The 18,784-nt window shown below is 40.1% G+C and overlaps 1 protein-coding gene and 1 pseudogene across 1 annotated transcript in view; one reads left to right on the top strand and one right to left on the bottom strand.

Annotated features, from left to right (window-relative positions):
• CCDC7 (coiled-coil domain containing 7) overlaps nt 1-18,784 on the top strand; it is a 291,607-nt gene that overhangs the window by 151,781 nt on the left and 121,042 nt on the right. Inside the window, exon 21 of the mRNA XM_060161178.1 lies at nt 10,642-10,752. Within this exon, the coding sequence (XP_060017161.1) occupies nt 10,642-10,752 (111 nt within the window). The remainder of the gene's footprint in view (nt 1-10,641; nt 10,753-18,784) is intronic.
• Nucleotides 11,814-12,738, bottom strand: LOC132504142 (vacuolar protein sorting-associated protein VTA1 homolog; annotated as a pseudogene).

Below are 18,784 nucleotides of genomic sequence, written 5' to 3'. Positions count from 1 at the left end.
AAGACTGTTTGGTGAAAGATAGTTGGGGAATTTATGTAGCTTTATGGAAGGACATTAGTGAGGCAATACAATCTGTTCCCCATATGACGAACTGATCCTAATCATCCATGTGGACAGAGATTATGCATAGGGTATTTGCACCGTCTATTACAGAATACCAGATTCTCTCACTGTGGACAGTAGCTTCCATGACAGTCACAATATCAGATATAACTAGTGCCTGGGGACTACATCACTGAGCTGCCAATTATCAGTGGAGTCTCTACATACACAAGGACATATGCCCAGGTCCACTGAGCTACTGAATGAAGAAACAGTCTCAGGGAGAATTTTTGCTTCATTAAGCTCATCAATAAGGACAGTTATTTACTTTTCTTCTTCACGCATTTGTTTTTGAGGAACAAAGTACTAGATTCTGGTAGTTGAGTAGTTTCACAGTCTTCCACTTGTCTTGCTGAAGTGGTAATTTCTATCAGGGTTTGGGGTGAATGCAAGTAGGGGTTCATGTAAACAGTACTTCTATACCAATAATGCATTCAACAGTGGGGGCTATAACAATGGAGTTTTGAGGTGGCCTGAGTGGGTGCACTGTTGTAGGGTCTGGGTAAGTTTCCCATTGGTGGTGGCCGTGGAGTACCACCTCGGCATTATCAGTGTCCTCCTCATCCTGGTGTCGGGGGTTGTGGTGATCACAGTCACCTATGCACCCATGTCCCACAGGCTTGGGAATGCAATTCTGCACATCTCCATTGAACTCTAACTTTATCATAAGTCCTCACGTTCCCACTGGATATATGGGGCCCGGCCTAACCCATAGTCTTGTTTATCTTGAAAGCCGTAAAGTCTTGGTAAAAGTTGGCAGAGCATTTTGATTCATGGCAAGGATCACTGGGAAAAGCAGAAACATAGCACCTGTGTTAGTCATAGGCCACAGTAGTGGCCTGTTGGGCCTCCCTTATCCCACTACCTGGCCTTCGGGTCCTTGGTAAATATCCCATCAGTCTACTCCTTTCAGACCCTGTTTTGGGGGTAACACACCCTTTGATCTCTTTAAGGCCTTTGCCCAGATGGTCCGGGGTGGTTACTAGACTACCATTTTTACATCATTCTCTCTTCTGGTCAGTCATTGCTATCTTGGCATTATTCACTATTACTTGTCCAGAAATTTGTCAGTTAAGGTCCAGATTGTGTCGTAGACCAATTGCCCTGACCTTATTAGGATGTTTATCGAGCTTGATGTCCAGCAATAGTGGCACAAATGAACCTAGGAACCTGAATCTGGTAAATAGAAAAAAAAAACAATCTCATCATCTGCTGTCCTCATTCCCTCATTGTATATCTTAGGCACCACCAGGGTGGCTCATGGAGTCACTATTGCCTTTTCACGTATGCTTAAAACATGTTTTACAAAGGCAAGGATGAGCCATCTGTCGGATCCAAAACAGTACCCAGCTGAAGAAGGAGAGTCTTGGATGTCTGTATTTTTTCATACTCCTTTATTCCACCTCCTTGTGCAGTGTGGCCATTGTCAAGGTTCTCCAAGAAATGTTTCTGTATTAGCAACCCGGCAAGGTTACATGATTACTTCTTTAACAAGATACTCCTTTAAATGTGAAGATGAACGACTCACGTCTATAAGGTCTCTTCAGGTCACTGGGTAAAGTGATCCTCAGCACTCTACATTCCTTTTCATTAAATCATGAATTACAGTAACCACTATAGCAAAGGCTGAACACAAGTTCCAGGAGCATTAGATCTAACAGTAGTCACTGAGTGCAACTCAGCATGCAGGGTCACCAACAACTTTTGATCCCTTTTTTTTTTTTTTTTTTTTTTTGCGGTACTCGGGCCTCCCACCGTCGCGGCCTCTCCCTCTGTGGAGCACAGGCTCCGGACACACAGGCTCAGCGGCCATGGCTCACAGGCCCAGCCGCTCTGCGGCATGTGGGATCCTCCCGGACCGGGGCACGAACCCGTGTCCCCTGCATCGACAGGTGGACTCTCAACCACTGCGCCACCAGGGAAGCCCTGATCCCATTATTGATGAAACTGTAAGTAGCCAAGGAATTGCTTCCCCAGTTTTGTCAAAATCCCTGTTTGATGTTTAATTTGACCCACCCACTGGGCATCTTGGCCAGCAAAACAGGACTATTAAAATAGAAGGATCATGGGGCTTCCCTGGTGGCACAGTGGTTGAGAGTCCGCCTGCTGATGCAGGGGACACGGGTTCATGCCCCGGTCCGGGAAGATCCCACATGCCACGGAGCGGCTGGGCCCGTGAGCCATGGCCGCTGAGCCTGTGCATCCGGAGCCTGTGCTCCGCAACGGAAGAGGCCACGACAGTGAGAGGCCCGCGTACCGCAAAAAAAAAAAAAGAAGGATCATGTAAACAATAAAGTAACACTCTCCTAAGCACGTCACACAATCTGTCAGCAGTTCCTGAGACACGTTGGCCTGAATGGTCATGTGCCCTGTGGGAACCTCAGACTCTTAACAAATGACTCAGTAAGTGCCCCCTTAGAGAGCCCTGAGGACTCACTAGTGCTCCTTCCAGAAAGGAATTGTGCTTCATTGACCACATTGCTCACTGTGCTAACTTGTCAGGGAGAGAGCTGCCAGTTTTTGAGTTGGTCAAGTAAGACAGCAAGTAAATTGAAATTAAATTTAAGCATTTATTCACTTACTGTAATAGTATAAGAGTCTAAACAGGAAAGGTTCCCAGCCACACCAATATTCCATTTTTCCCCACAGAACATCATTGGATGAGGGTCAGATACATCAGTGCTGACAGGGCTGGGGTAGGGGAAGATCATCTCACAACCAAAGGAGCTCCAAACAAAAGGTTCTTTCTGTTCTATAGATCTGAGAGGAGATAGAAGTGGGAGGTCTAGGAGGAGTGCAAAAGTACTGAAAACAGAGTCAGAGATAATAAAAAGGTCTACAAGGTCCAATGAAAAGGTGGTCTATGTACAGGGTCTCAGCTGAGTCCTCCCCACATAAGAATGCTTCAGAATTGAAGCACTCAGACTAAGAATGCAGATATGGCCTTAGTCCATGGCTGCACTAATTCCAATGTCTGCAGTGCACTGGCTATGTCTCAGAGTCTAGTGTGGCGTATGAAGATTTCCCCCATGAGAGCTGCCAGATCAAGCCTTTGTAATCGTCTAAGGTTGGGCCTGACAGATCACGCAGAAGATTTTGGCATGTTGTCAGTGCCTCAGTGTAAACACATATGCATGTCCACATACAGGTACACATGATATACATATATGGATATACATATCCATATAGTCATCTTCATGTATGCTTACATACATAAACATGCACATATATGTATATATGAATATTCACAGACATATTTAGAAATCATGGTTTCTCAAAGACACTTTCAATTTCATTCTCTCCCCTCAAGACTTGTTCTTATCTTTCTCTATTTCCGGTGTGTATATCCTTCCTTCCACAGTGTGAATCTGACTCTGATCAACATCAGTACATTTACTCATTTGCTCTACCTTATAATGCTTCTAAAATTATTTCAGAATGTAGAACCCTAGAAAAACAAATCTACTAAGAGGATTCTGTGATTTGCAAACAGAGAACAGATTTGTGGTTGCCAAGGGAGTGGAGGGTGGGGGTGGGATGGATTGGGAGTTTGGGATTAGCAGATGCAAACTATTATATATAGGATGGATAAACAACAAGGTCCTACTGTATAGCACAGGGAACTATATTCAATATCCTGTGATAAACCATAATGGAAAAGAATATGAAATATATATATACATATATAACTGAGTCAATTTGCTATGCGGCAGAAATTAACACAACATTGTAAATCAACTGTACTTCAATAAAATAAATTTAAAAAATAAATTCTTCAATAAACATCTTAACTTACAGTTGAAAAAGAGGAAAAAGATTTTGTGATTTGTTTACAGTTCACCCCTCTACTCTTTTGCCCAGGAGTGAGGGTGTACGTCAAATACTATATTGATGACTTACTTGCATTAGTGCTTTCTTATTTCCTTCAGTAGATTCAGTTCTTTAAATTTAGTTTCAGTTTTAGTTCCTTTTCTTATCCTTTGTAATTTAACTTTTCTGTTGATACATAATTGACACATAACATGTTTCATATGTACAACATACTGACTCGAGTTATGTATATATTACAAAAAGTATCACAATAAGTTTAGTTATCATCTATCACCACATATAGTTAAATTTTTTTTCTTGTGATGAGAATTTTTAAGATGTACTCTCTTAGGAACTTTCAAATATGCAATGCAGTATTAACTGTAGTCACCATGCTGTATATTTTATCTCCAGTACTTATTTATTTTATAACTGCGAGTTTGTACCTTTTGACCACCTTCACCCATTCACCCACCCTCTACCCCCTGCTTTTGGCAACCACCAATCTGTTCTATGAGTTTTGATATTGGTTTTGTTTTTGTTTTAATTCCACATATAATTGAGATCATACAGTATTTGTCTTTCTTTCACTGACTTACTTCACTTAGTATAGTACCCTCAAAATGCATCCATGTTGTCCCAAATGGCAAGATTTCCTTCTTTTTTATGGCTGAATAATATTCCTTTGTATATATGTATACTACATTTTCTTTATCCATTCATCTGTCCATGGACACTTAGGTTGTTTCCATGTTTTGGCTATTATATTATTATTATAAATAATGCTGCAGTGAACATAGGGGTTTAGATATCTTTTCAAGTTAGTGTTTTCATTTCCTTTAGAAAATACCCAGAAGTGGAATTGCTGGATTGTAAGGTAGTTCTATTTTTACTTTTTTGAGGAACCTCCCATAATGTTTTCCACAGTGGCTGCACCAAATTCCCTTCCCACCAACAGTGCACAAGGGCTCCCTTTTCTCCACATTCTCACCAACACTTATTTCCTGTCTTTTTGATAATAGCCATTCTAACAGGTATGGGGTGGTATCTCATTGTGGTTTTGATATGCATTTTCCTGACGATTAATAATGTTGAGAACCTTTTCATGTACCTGTAGGCCACCTGTAATGAAACATGTCCTTTCAAATCCTCTATCCATTTCTTAATCAGATTTTTTTTCTGCTTTTGAGTTGTATGAGTTATTTCTTTATTTTGGATATTAACCTTTGTCAGATATACGATTTGCAAATACTTTCTTCCATTCTGTAGGTTGCCTTTCATTTTGTTGATATTTTCCTTTGCCGTGCAGAAGCTTTTTAGTTTGATGCAGTCTCATTTTTGGTGTCAAATCCAAAAAGTCTTCACCAAGACTGATAATGTCAGGGAGCTTACTGCTTATGTTTTCTTCTAGAAGTGTTATGGTTTCTGGTCTTACATTCAAGTCTTTAGTTGATTTTGCATTGATTTGTGTGTGTAAGATAGTGGTCCAGTTTCATTCTTTTGCATGTAGCTGTCCAGTTTTCCCAACATCATTTATTGAATAGACTGTCCTTTCTTCACTGTTTATTCTTGGCTGATTTGTTGTAAATTAATTGACCCTATATGTGTAGGTTTATTTCTGGAATCTCTGTTCTCTTCCATTGATTTATATGTCCATTTTTATGGCAATACCATACTGTTTTGATTACAATAGCTTTGTAATACACAACTGACCCTTGAACAACACAGATTTGAACTGCATGAGTCTACTTATACACAGAATTTTTTCAGTAAATACATGCTATGGTACGACATAATCTGTGGTTGGTTGAATCTGTGGATGCAGAGCCATGGATATAGAGGGCCAACTGTAAAATTCTGTGTGGATTTTCGACTGTGTAGGTGGGAAGGGAGGTCAGTGCCCCTAACCCCCATGTTGTTCAAGGGTCAGCTGTAGTTTGAAATCAGGAAGTATGATGCCTCCACCTTTGTACTTTTTTCTCAAGATTGCTTTGACTATAAAGGATCTTTTGTGAGTCCATACAAATTTTAGGATTTTTTTGTTTTATTTCTGTGAAAAATGCCATTGGAAATTTAATAAGGATTGCATTTAATCCATAGCTTGCTTTGGGTGGTGTGGACATTTTAAAAATATTAATTCTTCCAGTTCACGAGCATGGAATATCTTTGCATTATTTTTGTCTTCTTTAATTTCTGTCATCAATATTTTATAGTTTCAGTGTATGAATACTTTATCTCCTTTGTCAAATTTATTTTTTTCTTTTTGATGTCATTGTAAATGGGATTATTTTCTTATTTTCTCTTTCTCATAGTTTGTTGTTAGTGTATAGAAATGCAATTGATTTTTTATTTTTTTTATATTGATTTTGTATGTTGCACCTTTACTGAATTCACTTATTAGTTCTAACAGCTTTTTGGTGGAGTCTTCAGGATATTCTATATATAGCCTTTATTGGGTTGAGGTAAATTCCTTTTATCCCTAATTTATGGGAGTTTTTATCATGAAAAAGTATTGAATATTTTCAGATTTTTTTTCTGCACCTGTTGAGATGATCATGTAATATTTATCCCTTGCTCTGTAATGTGGTGTATGTGTCACATTGATTGATGTTGGACCATCCTTGCCTGAGTAGAGTAAATACCATTTGGTCATGGTGTATGATCTTTTTAATGTGCTGTTGAATTGTTTGCTAGTAGTTTGTTGAGAATTTTTGCATGAGTTCATCAGGGATATTGGCTTGTCATTTTCTTGTGGTGTCTTTGTTTGGCTTTGGTATCTAGGTAATGCTGGCCTCATAAAATGAATTTGGAAGTTTCTACCAGTGAATGTTTGTGTCCCCCCCATAATTCATGTGTTAAAATCCTAATGTCTAATGTAATTGTATTAGGAGTGGGGAGGTGCTTAGGTCATGAGGGTGGAGCCCTCATGAGTGGGATTAGCCCATTCATGAATGGGCTAAAATTTTAGAAAAATTTTCTGTTTTCTGTTTCATTTATTCCTGCTCTAACCTTTATTATTTCCTTCCTTCTGATAACTTTGAGTTTAGTTTATTTTTCTCTTTCTAGTTCCTTGAGGTGTAAAGTTAGGTTTTTTATTTGAGGTCTTTTTTCTAGCTGCCCACAGACAATCCAGCTATGTTGATTCCTTCAGTGTTCTAATTAAGGTGAGATAGAAGTGGGCCTCTCAGGCAGCACCCTGAAAGGCTTTGAGAGCCTTATGCTCACTTCCCTCTCTCTTTCTCCCATGGGAAAAATTGTGGGTGAGGGAATCTCTCTCTGTGTTGAGCTGTGCTGACTTGGTGGAGGGGTGACATAGGTAAAGCAAAACTGTTCTTCTTACCCTTTTTAATGCAGCTATCTAGGATGTTATGTACCACCAGCATGCTGGAACTTCTTGAGTGGACTCTGAAGCTCTCATAAATGTATTTCATCCACGAATTGTTAAATCAGTGTTTCCATGGGCTTCGGGACTGCGATCTCTTACCCTGCCGTTTTGCTGATGTCACTCCCTAAATTATTTTAAATTAAAGTGATCAGAAGATATTTTTCTTTGGTTCATGAATCAGTATTTAAGCATATATTTTATAGCAGTTTTACACTTAGACTTAAAGTGTGAATACCCCAAGATAACTAGAGAATAAAGGCCAAAATATTCATAACTTTTGGTTGGTATTTCTAGTCATAAGACTATTTCATGGCCATGGGTCATATACTAATTATTCACCAAGGCCTTATAACAGGCCAATAGTAGTCGCTTAAAGGGTTTGTACCTTTCATCTGACTCCAGGTGACTATGATACCAAAAGCCTAATGGGCACCTCTGGCCTCTGGCAGTGTCCTTCTGCCATAGGCTCTAATCAGCAAACTGAGAGGTTGCTGAGATCTGTAACTCAAACACAAATGTGTATCAGAGGAGCCAAGGGGATGGACAGAGTCAGAAACCTGTTGGAGGGCCTCTAGGACATCCTGTTTTGGTCTCAAAGGTAGAGACCAAAAATGGTATCCTAATAGACAAATGCCATCAAGATGACCACATGGTGAATGTCAAAGTACTAGTAGCTGAAAAGTTCCACCAATCTTTGGGCCTCCTTTGTGTTTGTGGGGGCTTAGAGGAACTAAAGCTCGGCAGTTGTCTCCTATGGAATGACACATACTGCCTCTTCTCAGTTTACTCCCAGAGATTTCACTTGGGTACCAGGTCCTGGTACTTTTTCTGTATTAATGGCCCAGACTTAACTCACATGTAAGTCCACATGCTTTCTGTGTTTGTTGGGTAATTCCCTTGCCTAGGCCTAGTGGAGGTTATTGTTAATATAGGGGGAGGCTAGGGCTCCATGTGGGAGTGGGACTTTTTCCAGGTCATGGCCTTATGGAAGGACATTAAAGGTACGTTGCAACCCATGACACGTATGGCAGACTGATCCTGATCATCCCTGTGGACAGGGATGCTGAAAGAGACATTTGTAATGTCAGTTGCTTTGTACTTGCCTCAGCTTGGGCCACAGCCTTCATGGCTGTCATAATTTCAGGTAACACTAGTAGTGCTCAAGCTGCATGACTGCATTGAGCCTCTAATAATCAATTGAATCTCCATACACCTGAGGCCTAATCCACAGGCCAGATGGGGCTACTGAATAGAGAAATAGTCTTACGGAGAATTTTTGCTTCATTAAGCTCAGTAATGAGGAAGCTGTCTCTTTTCATCCTCTAGGGAGTTGCTTTGGTAGTCAAAGGGACTAGGTACTGATAGACTGTTAGGTTCAGACTACCTAACAGACTACCAGAGCCACTGAAATGGCCTCAGTTGTAGTATTTATGATCATGGCTTGGGGATAAGGATGGGGTGTTAAGGACGCACACTTAGACTATATAAATACACACACACACACACACACACATATATATATATATATATATATATATATATATATATATATATATATATATATAGTTTTCCCTCATCTTGGTACAAAAGGACCAGGGAATGAAATTCTTCCTCACCTCCCCATTGAACTGTGACCTTGGCAAACGTCCTCATGTTCCCAGTGAGGACATAGGGACCTTGGCCTAACTCATAGTCTTGTTTATTTTTAAAGTTAAGAGGTTTGGATAAAAGTAGAGAGATTTCAGGTCAAGATTCACTGGGAGGGTTGGAAGGAATATTATTTATATTAGTCATAGGAGTTGTCAGTATGTGGACTCTGTTGTGCCCCCAGTGGCCATTATCTAGTCACAAGTATCTGAAGGAGAGTCTATCAGTCTCCTCCTTGAGACCCATTGTTGGGTAACAGGACCCATAGATGTCTTTGGGAAAGACCTTAACCCAATGATCCAGGAGTAAGTACCCAATTACCATTTTTACATCACTCTGACTACTAGTGAAAAGTTAGTGTCTTGCCAGTAGCTGCTTTTTCTTTGCTTGGAAATTTTTCATTTCACACATGGATTGTGCCGTGAACCAAGTGACATCACCTTATAAGGAGGTTTAATTGAGACAGATGACCAGTGAGAGTGGCAAGAATGAACTTAAATCTGAGTCTGGTAAACAATCTCATCATTTACTTTTCTTACTTCTCATTGTCAAATCAAGGAACTGTCAGGTGGCTTGCAGAGCCCCTTATAGGTGGCCGTAAGAGTAGACCAAAAAAGTTTTCCAGTGTCAGAGAACTCACCATGATTGGACCAAACCAGTCCAAGAACAAATAATAGCTAGTAAAGGAAGGAGAAGGTCTCAGGTGTACATGACATTTCTCCCACCTCCTTCTTCATCCTCCTTGGGCAAAGTGGTCATGGAAGATGTTCTGAAAGAGGGGGTTCTGCCGTAACACACCAGAAAAGGTGCTTCTGTCCTTAAATAATTTTAACAAGATTACTTTCTTTGTGGTGGAATCAAACTATCCAAATCTCTTTGGTTTCTTTGGGTCACTGGGCAAAGCAATCCTGAGGGCTCTACCTACTTTCTCATTAAATATGAGAAACATTTGCTGCATCAAGGATGTCATCAGTGCCCGGGACATGTTTAGATTTAACAGTAGTCCTTGTGTCCTATTCTGCATGCAACTTTAGGTGACCAACTACATTGTTTTCTGGTTTATCTTTCCTGTATTTCCTTTTCTAAAGGTAAGTATCTTATATTTTCTTTCCATTTCCCACTCTTTTCTTTCCTAAAAGATAGCATACTTGATACCTTCTCTTTTCATTTTTTCTACAATTAACCTATCTCCTAACAGTCCCTCCAAGTTGGTTTATAAGTATCTTTTTATAGCTTTATGTGTAACTCTTTGTACCACATCATACACCATAATTTGTGTTACCCTAATTTATAGTATGTACCTTGTTTTTCAACCAATCTCACATGCTAGCACATTTAGGTGCTTTTGAGTATTTTGCAATTAAAAATATGGTGTAATGAATAACCTTTACATATACATTTTCATTATTTGGTCTATGAGTATATATTAACCTAAGTTATAATAATCTAAAACAAGTAGGGACTAATATAAAATGTATTTGATGCCAACAAATATTTATGAAACAGTGAGTCTTACACACATTAAAATTTTCCTCACAATTTTTATGTCAGGGCTAGCATTATGGTAATTTACTTATATTTTATGTTTATAAAAATGAAAGAAAATACTGCTAAACATGTGTATAAATTTGATATATAGGGATTTCACAATAGACCTGTTTTTCAGTTTAATGCACTAAATGTATCTCTTTTTGTAGCTCATGATCATGTGTCAGATGAAAATCTTATGTTTAAGTATCAAGACTCAAAGTCAGAAACAGAAATGCATGCAGAGAAACAAAAATCTTCTAGAGATGAAAGTCTCATTAGTAAGTTTAATAATTATAGATGACTTTAAATTATTTTAAATTGTACTCATCAGAAGATCCTTTTTCTTTGGTTCATGAATATGTATTTGGGCATATTTTTTTTGAACTAGTTAAAAGAATCCTTGTATTTATTTTTTACACAGCACAAATGCAGGTGACACAGTAAGTCCATAATTCCTCACAAAACTTATTAACTTATCAACTGAGAATCTATGTTCTTAAAATCTGCATCATTCATAGCTATACACTCTATGGAATCCATTCCATAGTAGCAGAGGAGAACCTTAACTCAAAGCACCAAGTTTCCAGGCATTACTACAAATGTCTTGTTTTCATTCTCTGATACATGCAGTCAAACTGCCTATGAAGCAAATACCAATTCACCTTAAACGCCAATGGATAAGGGAAAACAATTGGGAAACCAACATTATTCTTACATCTAAAACTGATTCTACCTGTTTACCTTGTTGTATTTCTTTCCATGAACATTTTAACTTTTAATGTAGCTATAATTAATATGAATATAAATTGAAACTTAAACATCTCTTTCAGATTCATCTAACAATTTAGGACATTCATATCTGTTTCATAAGTCCTAAGGAAAACAAAATGTGACCTCTAATCTAGAATATTCTTGCAATCTTTATTAAAAGTTAAATTAGAATTTTATAGCAAAGTAATATGGTCTGTTTGTCCAAATTATGGATTTAAAAATTCCTTAATTTATTTAAATTAAGATACAAAGCTGATTCCCAGTATATTTCATAGAAGGGTGTTTTCATTTTTTGAACAAGCAGGGTTCAGTGGACATTTTTAGGATCTTGCTCGCATCAGCCCTGTGTATACCCAGAGATTACTGGATCCACTAAATGGACAATGAAAATTGGTCGAGGCTGTTGATGAAAGCTTCAACAGGAATCTGATACACAGACACAGACTTTATTGTTATAGTCAGTGGAACTGAAATCTTCCTTAAAACTGTGCTTCTGATAGGCTGAAGATAGAGTAATGGACTGTTAGTTCTTTAAGCCAAAAATGCATGGATCTGTTCTACAAAGGCTTCATTCTCTGCCTGTGGTCAGTAACTTGAGGGTCTTCTGTAGATTCTGCACTGCTGACATCTTCATACTGCAAAGCTCTGCCAGCGTTATTTGCAGTATTTCTGAGGTCTAGCAAAGTCCTCTGATGTTAGTTGGGTATCTCCCTGGGAAACTGTACTGAAAAGTGCAGGATCAATGGCCGGAATAGTCTGTGGAGTAGGCTGGATAGTGTTACTTGTTACACCTGTGCTGTGAGGAGCTTCTTCTGGGGTATTAGCAGGAATGCGGGCACCGGGAGGAATTTGTATTCCCGTAAAGCTGCTTGATGTCATGTTGCTTGGGTCATAAGTTGAAGATGACGGCTGAGGGGCTGAGTGGGCAGAGAGGTTGCTCCAGAATTTTCATTTTCTCCAACATCATTATCTTCTTCAATCCCACCAGGCCCTGCTTGAGGAGTCTCTCCATTCTTTAAAAAATTATGAATATGAATATATGTTGCTTTCCACCTTGCATACTTTCTGTGTTTCACGTTTTCATCAGTGAGTTCTCCAACCGCTATTTTGACATCTATTAAAAGACTTTCAGTGTAGAAGAACTTGATCATGTTTTTGTGAAATCGCCCAGCATGATCTTCATTATCTACATACAAAAACATTTTCAAAGCATAATTCTCCAAATGGGCAGAGCCAACTATTTCTTGAGTACCAGCTTCATTATCACCCAACTGTTTCATAAGAGCATCTAACTGATCCATTAGCTTTGGTGAAAACGTACGACATTCAGGAGTTTTACTATCAACATTCATTCCTGTTTGCATTGCATACAAATGACAGTAATAAGCCACCACAGGGGGTCCCCGCTTGTCATGCTCCTGAGCTGTCCTCAAATGATGGTGTACACTCTTAAGCTGTGGGGGCAGTGGGGGCAGCGGAGCAAGCATGGACATCTCCACTCCAGGAATCCTATTTGGGCATGTTCTTATAGAAATTTTTCACTGACGTAAAGTATGAATGCCCTAAGATAATTAGAGAACAAAAGCAAAACTGTTGATAACTTTTGGTCAGAATTTGTTGTCTTGAGACTGTTTCACAGTCGTGGGTCATGTGTTCAGTATCCCCTGAAGCCCAATAATGGACTAATAATTGTCTCTTAAAGGGTATGTACCTTTCAGCGAGCTGTTCCTAGAGATGATGAATTAAAAACCCCAACAGGTGCCTCTGACCTGTGGCAGTGTTCTTCTGCCTTAAGCTCCAGTTGGTGAATAGATAGTTGCTGAGAGCTGTAACTCAAATGGCAAAATGGATCAGAGGGGCCAAAAGGAAGGGTAGCCTAGGTGGCTTGTTGGAGGGCTTGCAGGTCATCCTCCTTGCTGTGGCCCCACTGAAAGGAAATGACCTTTCTTGTAACCCTTTAGATGGATGGCATTAAGAATGCAAGTAGATGAAGAGTTCCATCAGTCCCTGGGCCTCCTTTTTAATTGCTGGAGCAGAGAGGATCAAAGCCAGTCTTTTCCCATGGAATGAAACAATGAGACTCCATACCCAGGTCAAGCCCAGGAATTTCACTTGCGTACTTGTACGTTTTCTGTAAAAGTGGCCCAGCAAGTTGCCACTTATGTGTCAGCAGGGTGTCCAGCCCTTGTTGGGCTGTTGTCCAGCTCCCTTCTCTGGACTCAATAGGATGACATTATCAGTAGAGTAGAGGGCTAGTCCCTCCTCTGGAAAATCTGGAGATTTTCCAGGCTTTGATACATTGATGACAGATAGGAAATTCAGATAGACTTGTGGAAGGATATGAATGGTGAATTGTACCCATTCCACATAAAGATGAACTGACTGGAATCATTCCCATTCAGAGGGATACTGAAAAGGGCGTTTGTGATATCCATTGCTGAATAACAAGTTCCCACACTCTGGACAAGTTACTACGACAGTCACACTGTCAGATATCACTGATGCCAAGGTTGTCCTGTTGGTTGAACAGCCAAAATCAATTGAGTATCTGTGAACTCAAGATCAGGTACACAAGTCAAGTGAATTATTGAATAGGGATATAGTCTCAAGGAGCCTTTTTCTGCGTTAAACTCAGTAAAGAGGGCAGTTTTTCCTTTTTCTTTCCCAGGCAGATTTTTGGGAGATAGAGGTACTAGGTGCTGGTAATCGGGTAGGTTCACAATCCTCTTATGCTCCTCTAACATGGCCTTCAGTGCAGTAATTTCCACGAGGGCTTGGAAGAATGAGAGTGGAGTTATGATGGTACTCTCCTGGAGAGCCCCATGGTGCCCGCTAGCACTTCTGGAGACACATTAGCCTGGCTGCTGATGTGCCCTGTGGGGCCCTTTGACTCTGCAAATGATCCAGCAGTATGCCCTGAAAGAGTCTCACTAGCACCTCTCAAAGTGCTCCTTCCAGAAAGGAATTTTTTACTTTATTGACTACTTTGTTCTCTATGCCAATCTGTCAGAGAAAGCTGCCTGTTTTGACTTGGTCAATTAAGATAGCAAGCCAAACTGAAAGTAACAATTAAGATTTTATGTACTTCCTATAATAGTATAAGCAAGAGTCTAAACAGGAAAGGGCCCCAGCTCCACCAGTGTTTCATTTTCCCCATGGAACCAAACCAGGCAAGGGTCAGATATCAGTGCGGATGGGAGTACGGGTTGGCGGAAGATTATCTCATATCTGAAGGAGCCCCAAATGAAAGGCTCTTGCCCTTTTATGACCTCAGGAACCTTGTGGATATTGATGTAGGATGGCTAGGAGTGTAAAGTCTTGAATACTGTGTAGTAACTGAGGAAAGTATCTTTAGGTTCCCCCAGTGAAGTGGTCTACACAGAGGCACCTGAAAAGTGCAGTGTATCAGCTGACCCCTCCCCCTTTCACAAGGCGGCCTCTGATGGAGGCACCTGTGTAGGAATCCAGAACGCATAAGAGCATGGTATGGATGGATGGGCCTTAGTCCTCCACTGCAACTACCTCCAGTGTCTAAAGTTCACTGGGTATGCATCAAATTTGGTGTGGGGTGAGAAGCATTCCCCCATGAGAACTTTCAGGTAGAGACCTTGTAATTGTCTGTGGTTGGACCTGCAAAATCAAGCAGGATTTTGGCCTGGAGTTGAACTCCTGTATATACATATGTATACATATATATGCACATATATATACAGATATTCATACACACACCTACACTGAGTGTCCTTTGTGTTTGTTGTGGTAGAGATAGAAATAAGCTTGGCTCTTTGGAGTGCTTGAAAAAAGCTTGGCCTCCTTTGTATCTTGGTGGGGGATGGAGAAGGAAAACTTAGTTTCCTTGGAGCTTGGAGTGACAGTGTACCCCTTTCCACTTTGTCCCCAGGGATTTCAGTTGCGTATTAGATCTTTATACCTTGTTTACATTAATGACCCAGCTGTGCTGTCACATGTGGGTCATCATAGAATCCAGTCTCTGTTGGGTAGTACTCTTATCTGGTTCCAGTGGAGGATGTCATCAATATAGTGGAAGTTTTAGTACTCGATCTTGGAGCAGGGCTTTTTCTAGGTCATGGGCTTGTGGAAGGACATTAAAGGTATGTTGTAACCCATTGCACATAAGGTAAACTGATCCTGGCCATTTGTGAGAACAGGAATGTTAAAAAGGGCATTTGTGATATCAGTTGCTGCATACTTACGTGACTCACCTTGAGCAGTAAACTTCTGTGAAGGTCACAGGACCATGTGATGCCAGTGTCTGGAGCTGTACTATGGCATTGAGCCAGCGGTAATCAATTGAGTCTCTAGGCACCCAAGGCCTTACACACAGAGCGAAAGGGCTTATGAATGGAGAAATAACCTCATGGAGAACTTTTGTTTCATTAAGTTCAGCAATAAGGGCAATGAGTTGTTTTTGGTTGGTAAAGGTGCTAGGCACTGGTTTTCCACATGCCCCCCTAAAATGGCCCTAAAATGCAGTAGTTCCTATCAGGCCTTAGGGGTGAGATGCACATAGAAAATACATCTAAACCAGTAATACATTCAGTTATGGAAGCCATAACAATGGAGATTTTTAGTGGTGTGTAGGGACATGCCTATAGTTGGATTTGGATAAAGATCCCATTTGGTGAGCTCAGACCAAAAACCAGTGAGCATTATCTGTTTTCTCCTCATCGTAGTGTCCGTGGTTATAGAGATCTTAGTCATATGTGCATCAGTGTCCAAAAGGCCCAGATATGCAATTCACACCTATCTCTCCATTGAACCTTAGCACATATCCTCATATCACAACTGGGGAGATAAGAATCTTAGCCTAACCTTAATTCTTATTTATATAGAAAACGGAGAGGTTGGATAAAAGTAATGGCAGGGGGGTTGTGTCTCAGGTTCATCTCAAGATTCACTGGGAAATGCAGAGGGAAGAGCACTAGTGTTAGTCATAGGTGTCATCATCATTTGGACTCTAGAGTGTCTGTGTGTTGGGTCACCTGTGAATTCCTTGGTGGAGAGTCCATCAGTGTTCTCTGTGAGTTCCCGTTGTTGAGTAACTAGACCCAGAGATTTCCTTGGGAAACCACTTAAACAGGTCATCCATAAATGGGTTCCTGATTACCATTTTTAGGTCACTTTCTTCACTGGCCAGATGATATCTATCTGTTGCTGGTTCTTCCTTTCCCTGAAATTTGTCAGTGAAGATCTGGATTGTCTTGTAAACCAGTTGACAGCACCTTATAAGGAGGTTTAATTGAACTAGGAAAACAGCACATATGGCACAAATGACACTGGAAATCTGAATCTGGTTACCAGTCTCATTGTCTCCTGTTCTTGCTGCTCGTTGTTGAACCAAAGGACCATCAGGGTGGCTTATCAGGCACCTTCCAGATGGTTATACGGGTGGTTAAAACACCTTTTTTCAGTGTCAGGAAACTCATCATAAGTGGGCCAAACCTGAGAAAGGAGCTGGGGAAGGAGAGGGAATCAAGTGTTCACATCATTGCCCTCCCCACTTCCTTGGGCAGAGTGGCCGCTGTCAAAGCACTCTGAAAGAGGGAGTCTGTTGTGACACATCTCTTTACCAAGTTTCACAAATTACCTCCTTTTTTTTACTGGGGTATAGTTGTTTTACAATGTTGTGTTAGTTTCTACTGTACAGCGAAGTGAAGTAGAGTTCCCTGTGCTATACAGCAGGTTCTCATTAGTTATCTATTTTATACATATTAGTGTATATATGTCAATCCCAATCTCCCAATTCAGCCCACCCCCCATTTCCCCCCTTGGTGTCCATACATTTGTTCTCTGCATCTGTGACTCTATTTCTGCCTTGCAAACAGGTTCATCTGTACCGTTTTTCTAGATTCCACATATATGCCTTAATATACGGTATTTGTTTTTCTCTTTCTGACTTACTTCACTCTGCATGACAGTCTCTAGGTCCATCCACATCTCTACAAATGACCCAATTTTGTTCCCTTTTATGGCTGAGTAATATTCCATTGTATATATGTACCATGTCTTCTTTATCCATTCTTCTGTCTGTCGATAGACTTTTCTCCAAAGAAGACATACAGATGGCCAAGAGGCACATGAAAAGATGCTCAACATCACTAATTATTAGAGAAATTCAAATCAAAACTACAATGAGGTATCACCTCACACCGGTTAGAATGGGCATCATCAGAAAATCTGCAAACAGTAAATGCTGGAGAGGGGGTGGAGAAAAGGGAACCCTCTTGCACTGTTGGTGGAAATGTAAATTGATCCAGCCACTATGGAGAACAGTATGGATGTTTCTCAAAAAACTAAAAATAGAACTACCATATGACCCAGCAATCCCACTACTGAGCATATACCCAGAGAAAAATGGTAATTCAAAAAGACACATGCATGCCAATGTTCATTGCAACACTATTTACAGTAGTCAGGTCATGGAAGCAACAAATAACCTCCTTAATGATAGAGGAGAAGTACCCCAGTCTAACTGGTCTCCTCAAGTCACTGGCAAAGCAATCTTTTTTTTTTTTTTTTTTTGCGGTACACCGGCCTCTCACTGTTGTGGCCTCTCCCATTGCGGAGCACAGGCTCCGGACGCGCAGGCCCAGCAGCCGTGGCTCACGGGCCCAGCTGCTCCGTGGCATGTGGGATCTTCCCGGACCGGGGCACAAACCCGTGTCCCCTGCATCGGCAGGTGGACTCTGAACCACTGCGCCATCAGGGAAGCCCTGGCAAAGCAATCTTGAGAGCTTTACATTCTTTTTCATTAAAAATGAGTCTCAAAAAATCACTGCATTATAGGCTGTATTATCAATGCCAGGGACAGACTTAGCACTAACAGTAGTAATTCAGTGAGCATGGTCTTCAGTGTCTTTGGTAACAAACTATTTTGTTTTCTGGTTTATCTTTCTTATGTTTCATTTTGTAAAGGTAACTATCTCTCTATTTTTTTTGTTTTCTTTTTGTTCTTTCCTAAAAGATAATATACTATTCTATCAGTTTTTTATTTCATTTAACATTATATACTAGACATTCCGCCATGTTCGTTTATGGGATCTTTTTCATTCCTTTTACAGTTGTATGTACAGTTGTTTGGACCATACTGTACAGCATAGTTGATATTACCATAGTTTATAGTATATACCTTGGTTTATGGAACCAGTCTCCTACATTTCCACATGTAAGTGGTTCTGAGTATTTTACAATTGCAGATATGCTGTAATGAATAATCTTGTGCATATACCTTTTTGTGGTTTGGTTTATGACTGTGTTTTAACCTAAAGTGTTAAGAAAACTGGAGACCAAACTGGAACATATTTGAAACCTATGAATATTAATGAAATGATGAGACAGTTTCAGTACACATCCATTAAAACCCTTCTCACCATTTTCATATCAATCCAGTGTTATAGTAATTTACATATAACTTTTGAAAATGTGAGAAAATGCTGAGGTACACTTGTCAGTAACTTGAAAGTATAGGATCAAACAGTGTATCTGTTTTTCCTTTTATTGGACTAAATGCCTCTCTTT

The sequence above is a fragment of the Lagenorhynchus albirostris genome, chromosome 1 (assembly GCF_949774975.1).
Source record: "Lagenorhynchus albirostris chromosome 1, mLagAlb1.1, whole genome shotgun sequence".
Taxonomy (NCBI): Eukaryota; Metazoa; Chordata; class Mammalia; order Artiodactyla; family Delphinidae; genus Lagenorhynchus; species Lagenorhynchus albirostris.
Note: the sequence above shows the minus strand (reverse complement) of the source record. Positions and strands in the feature narration are given on the sequence as shown.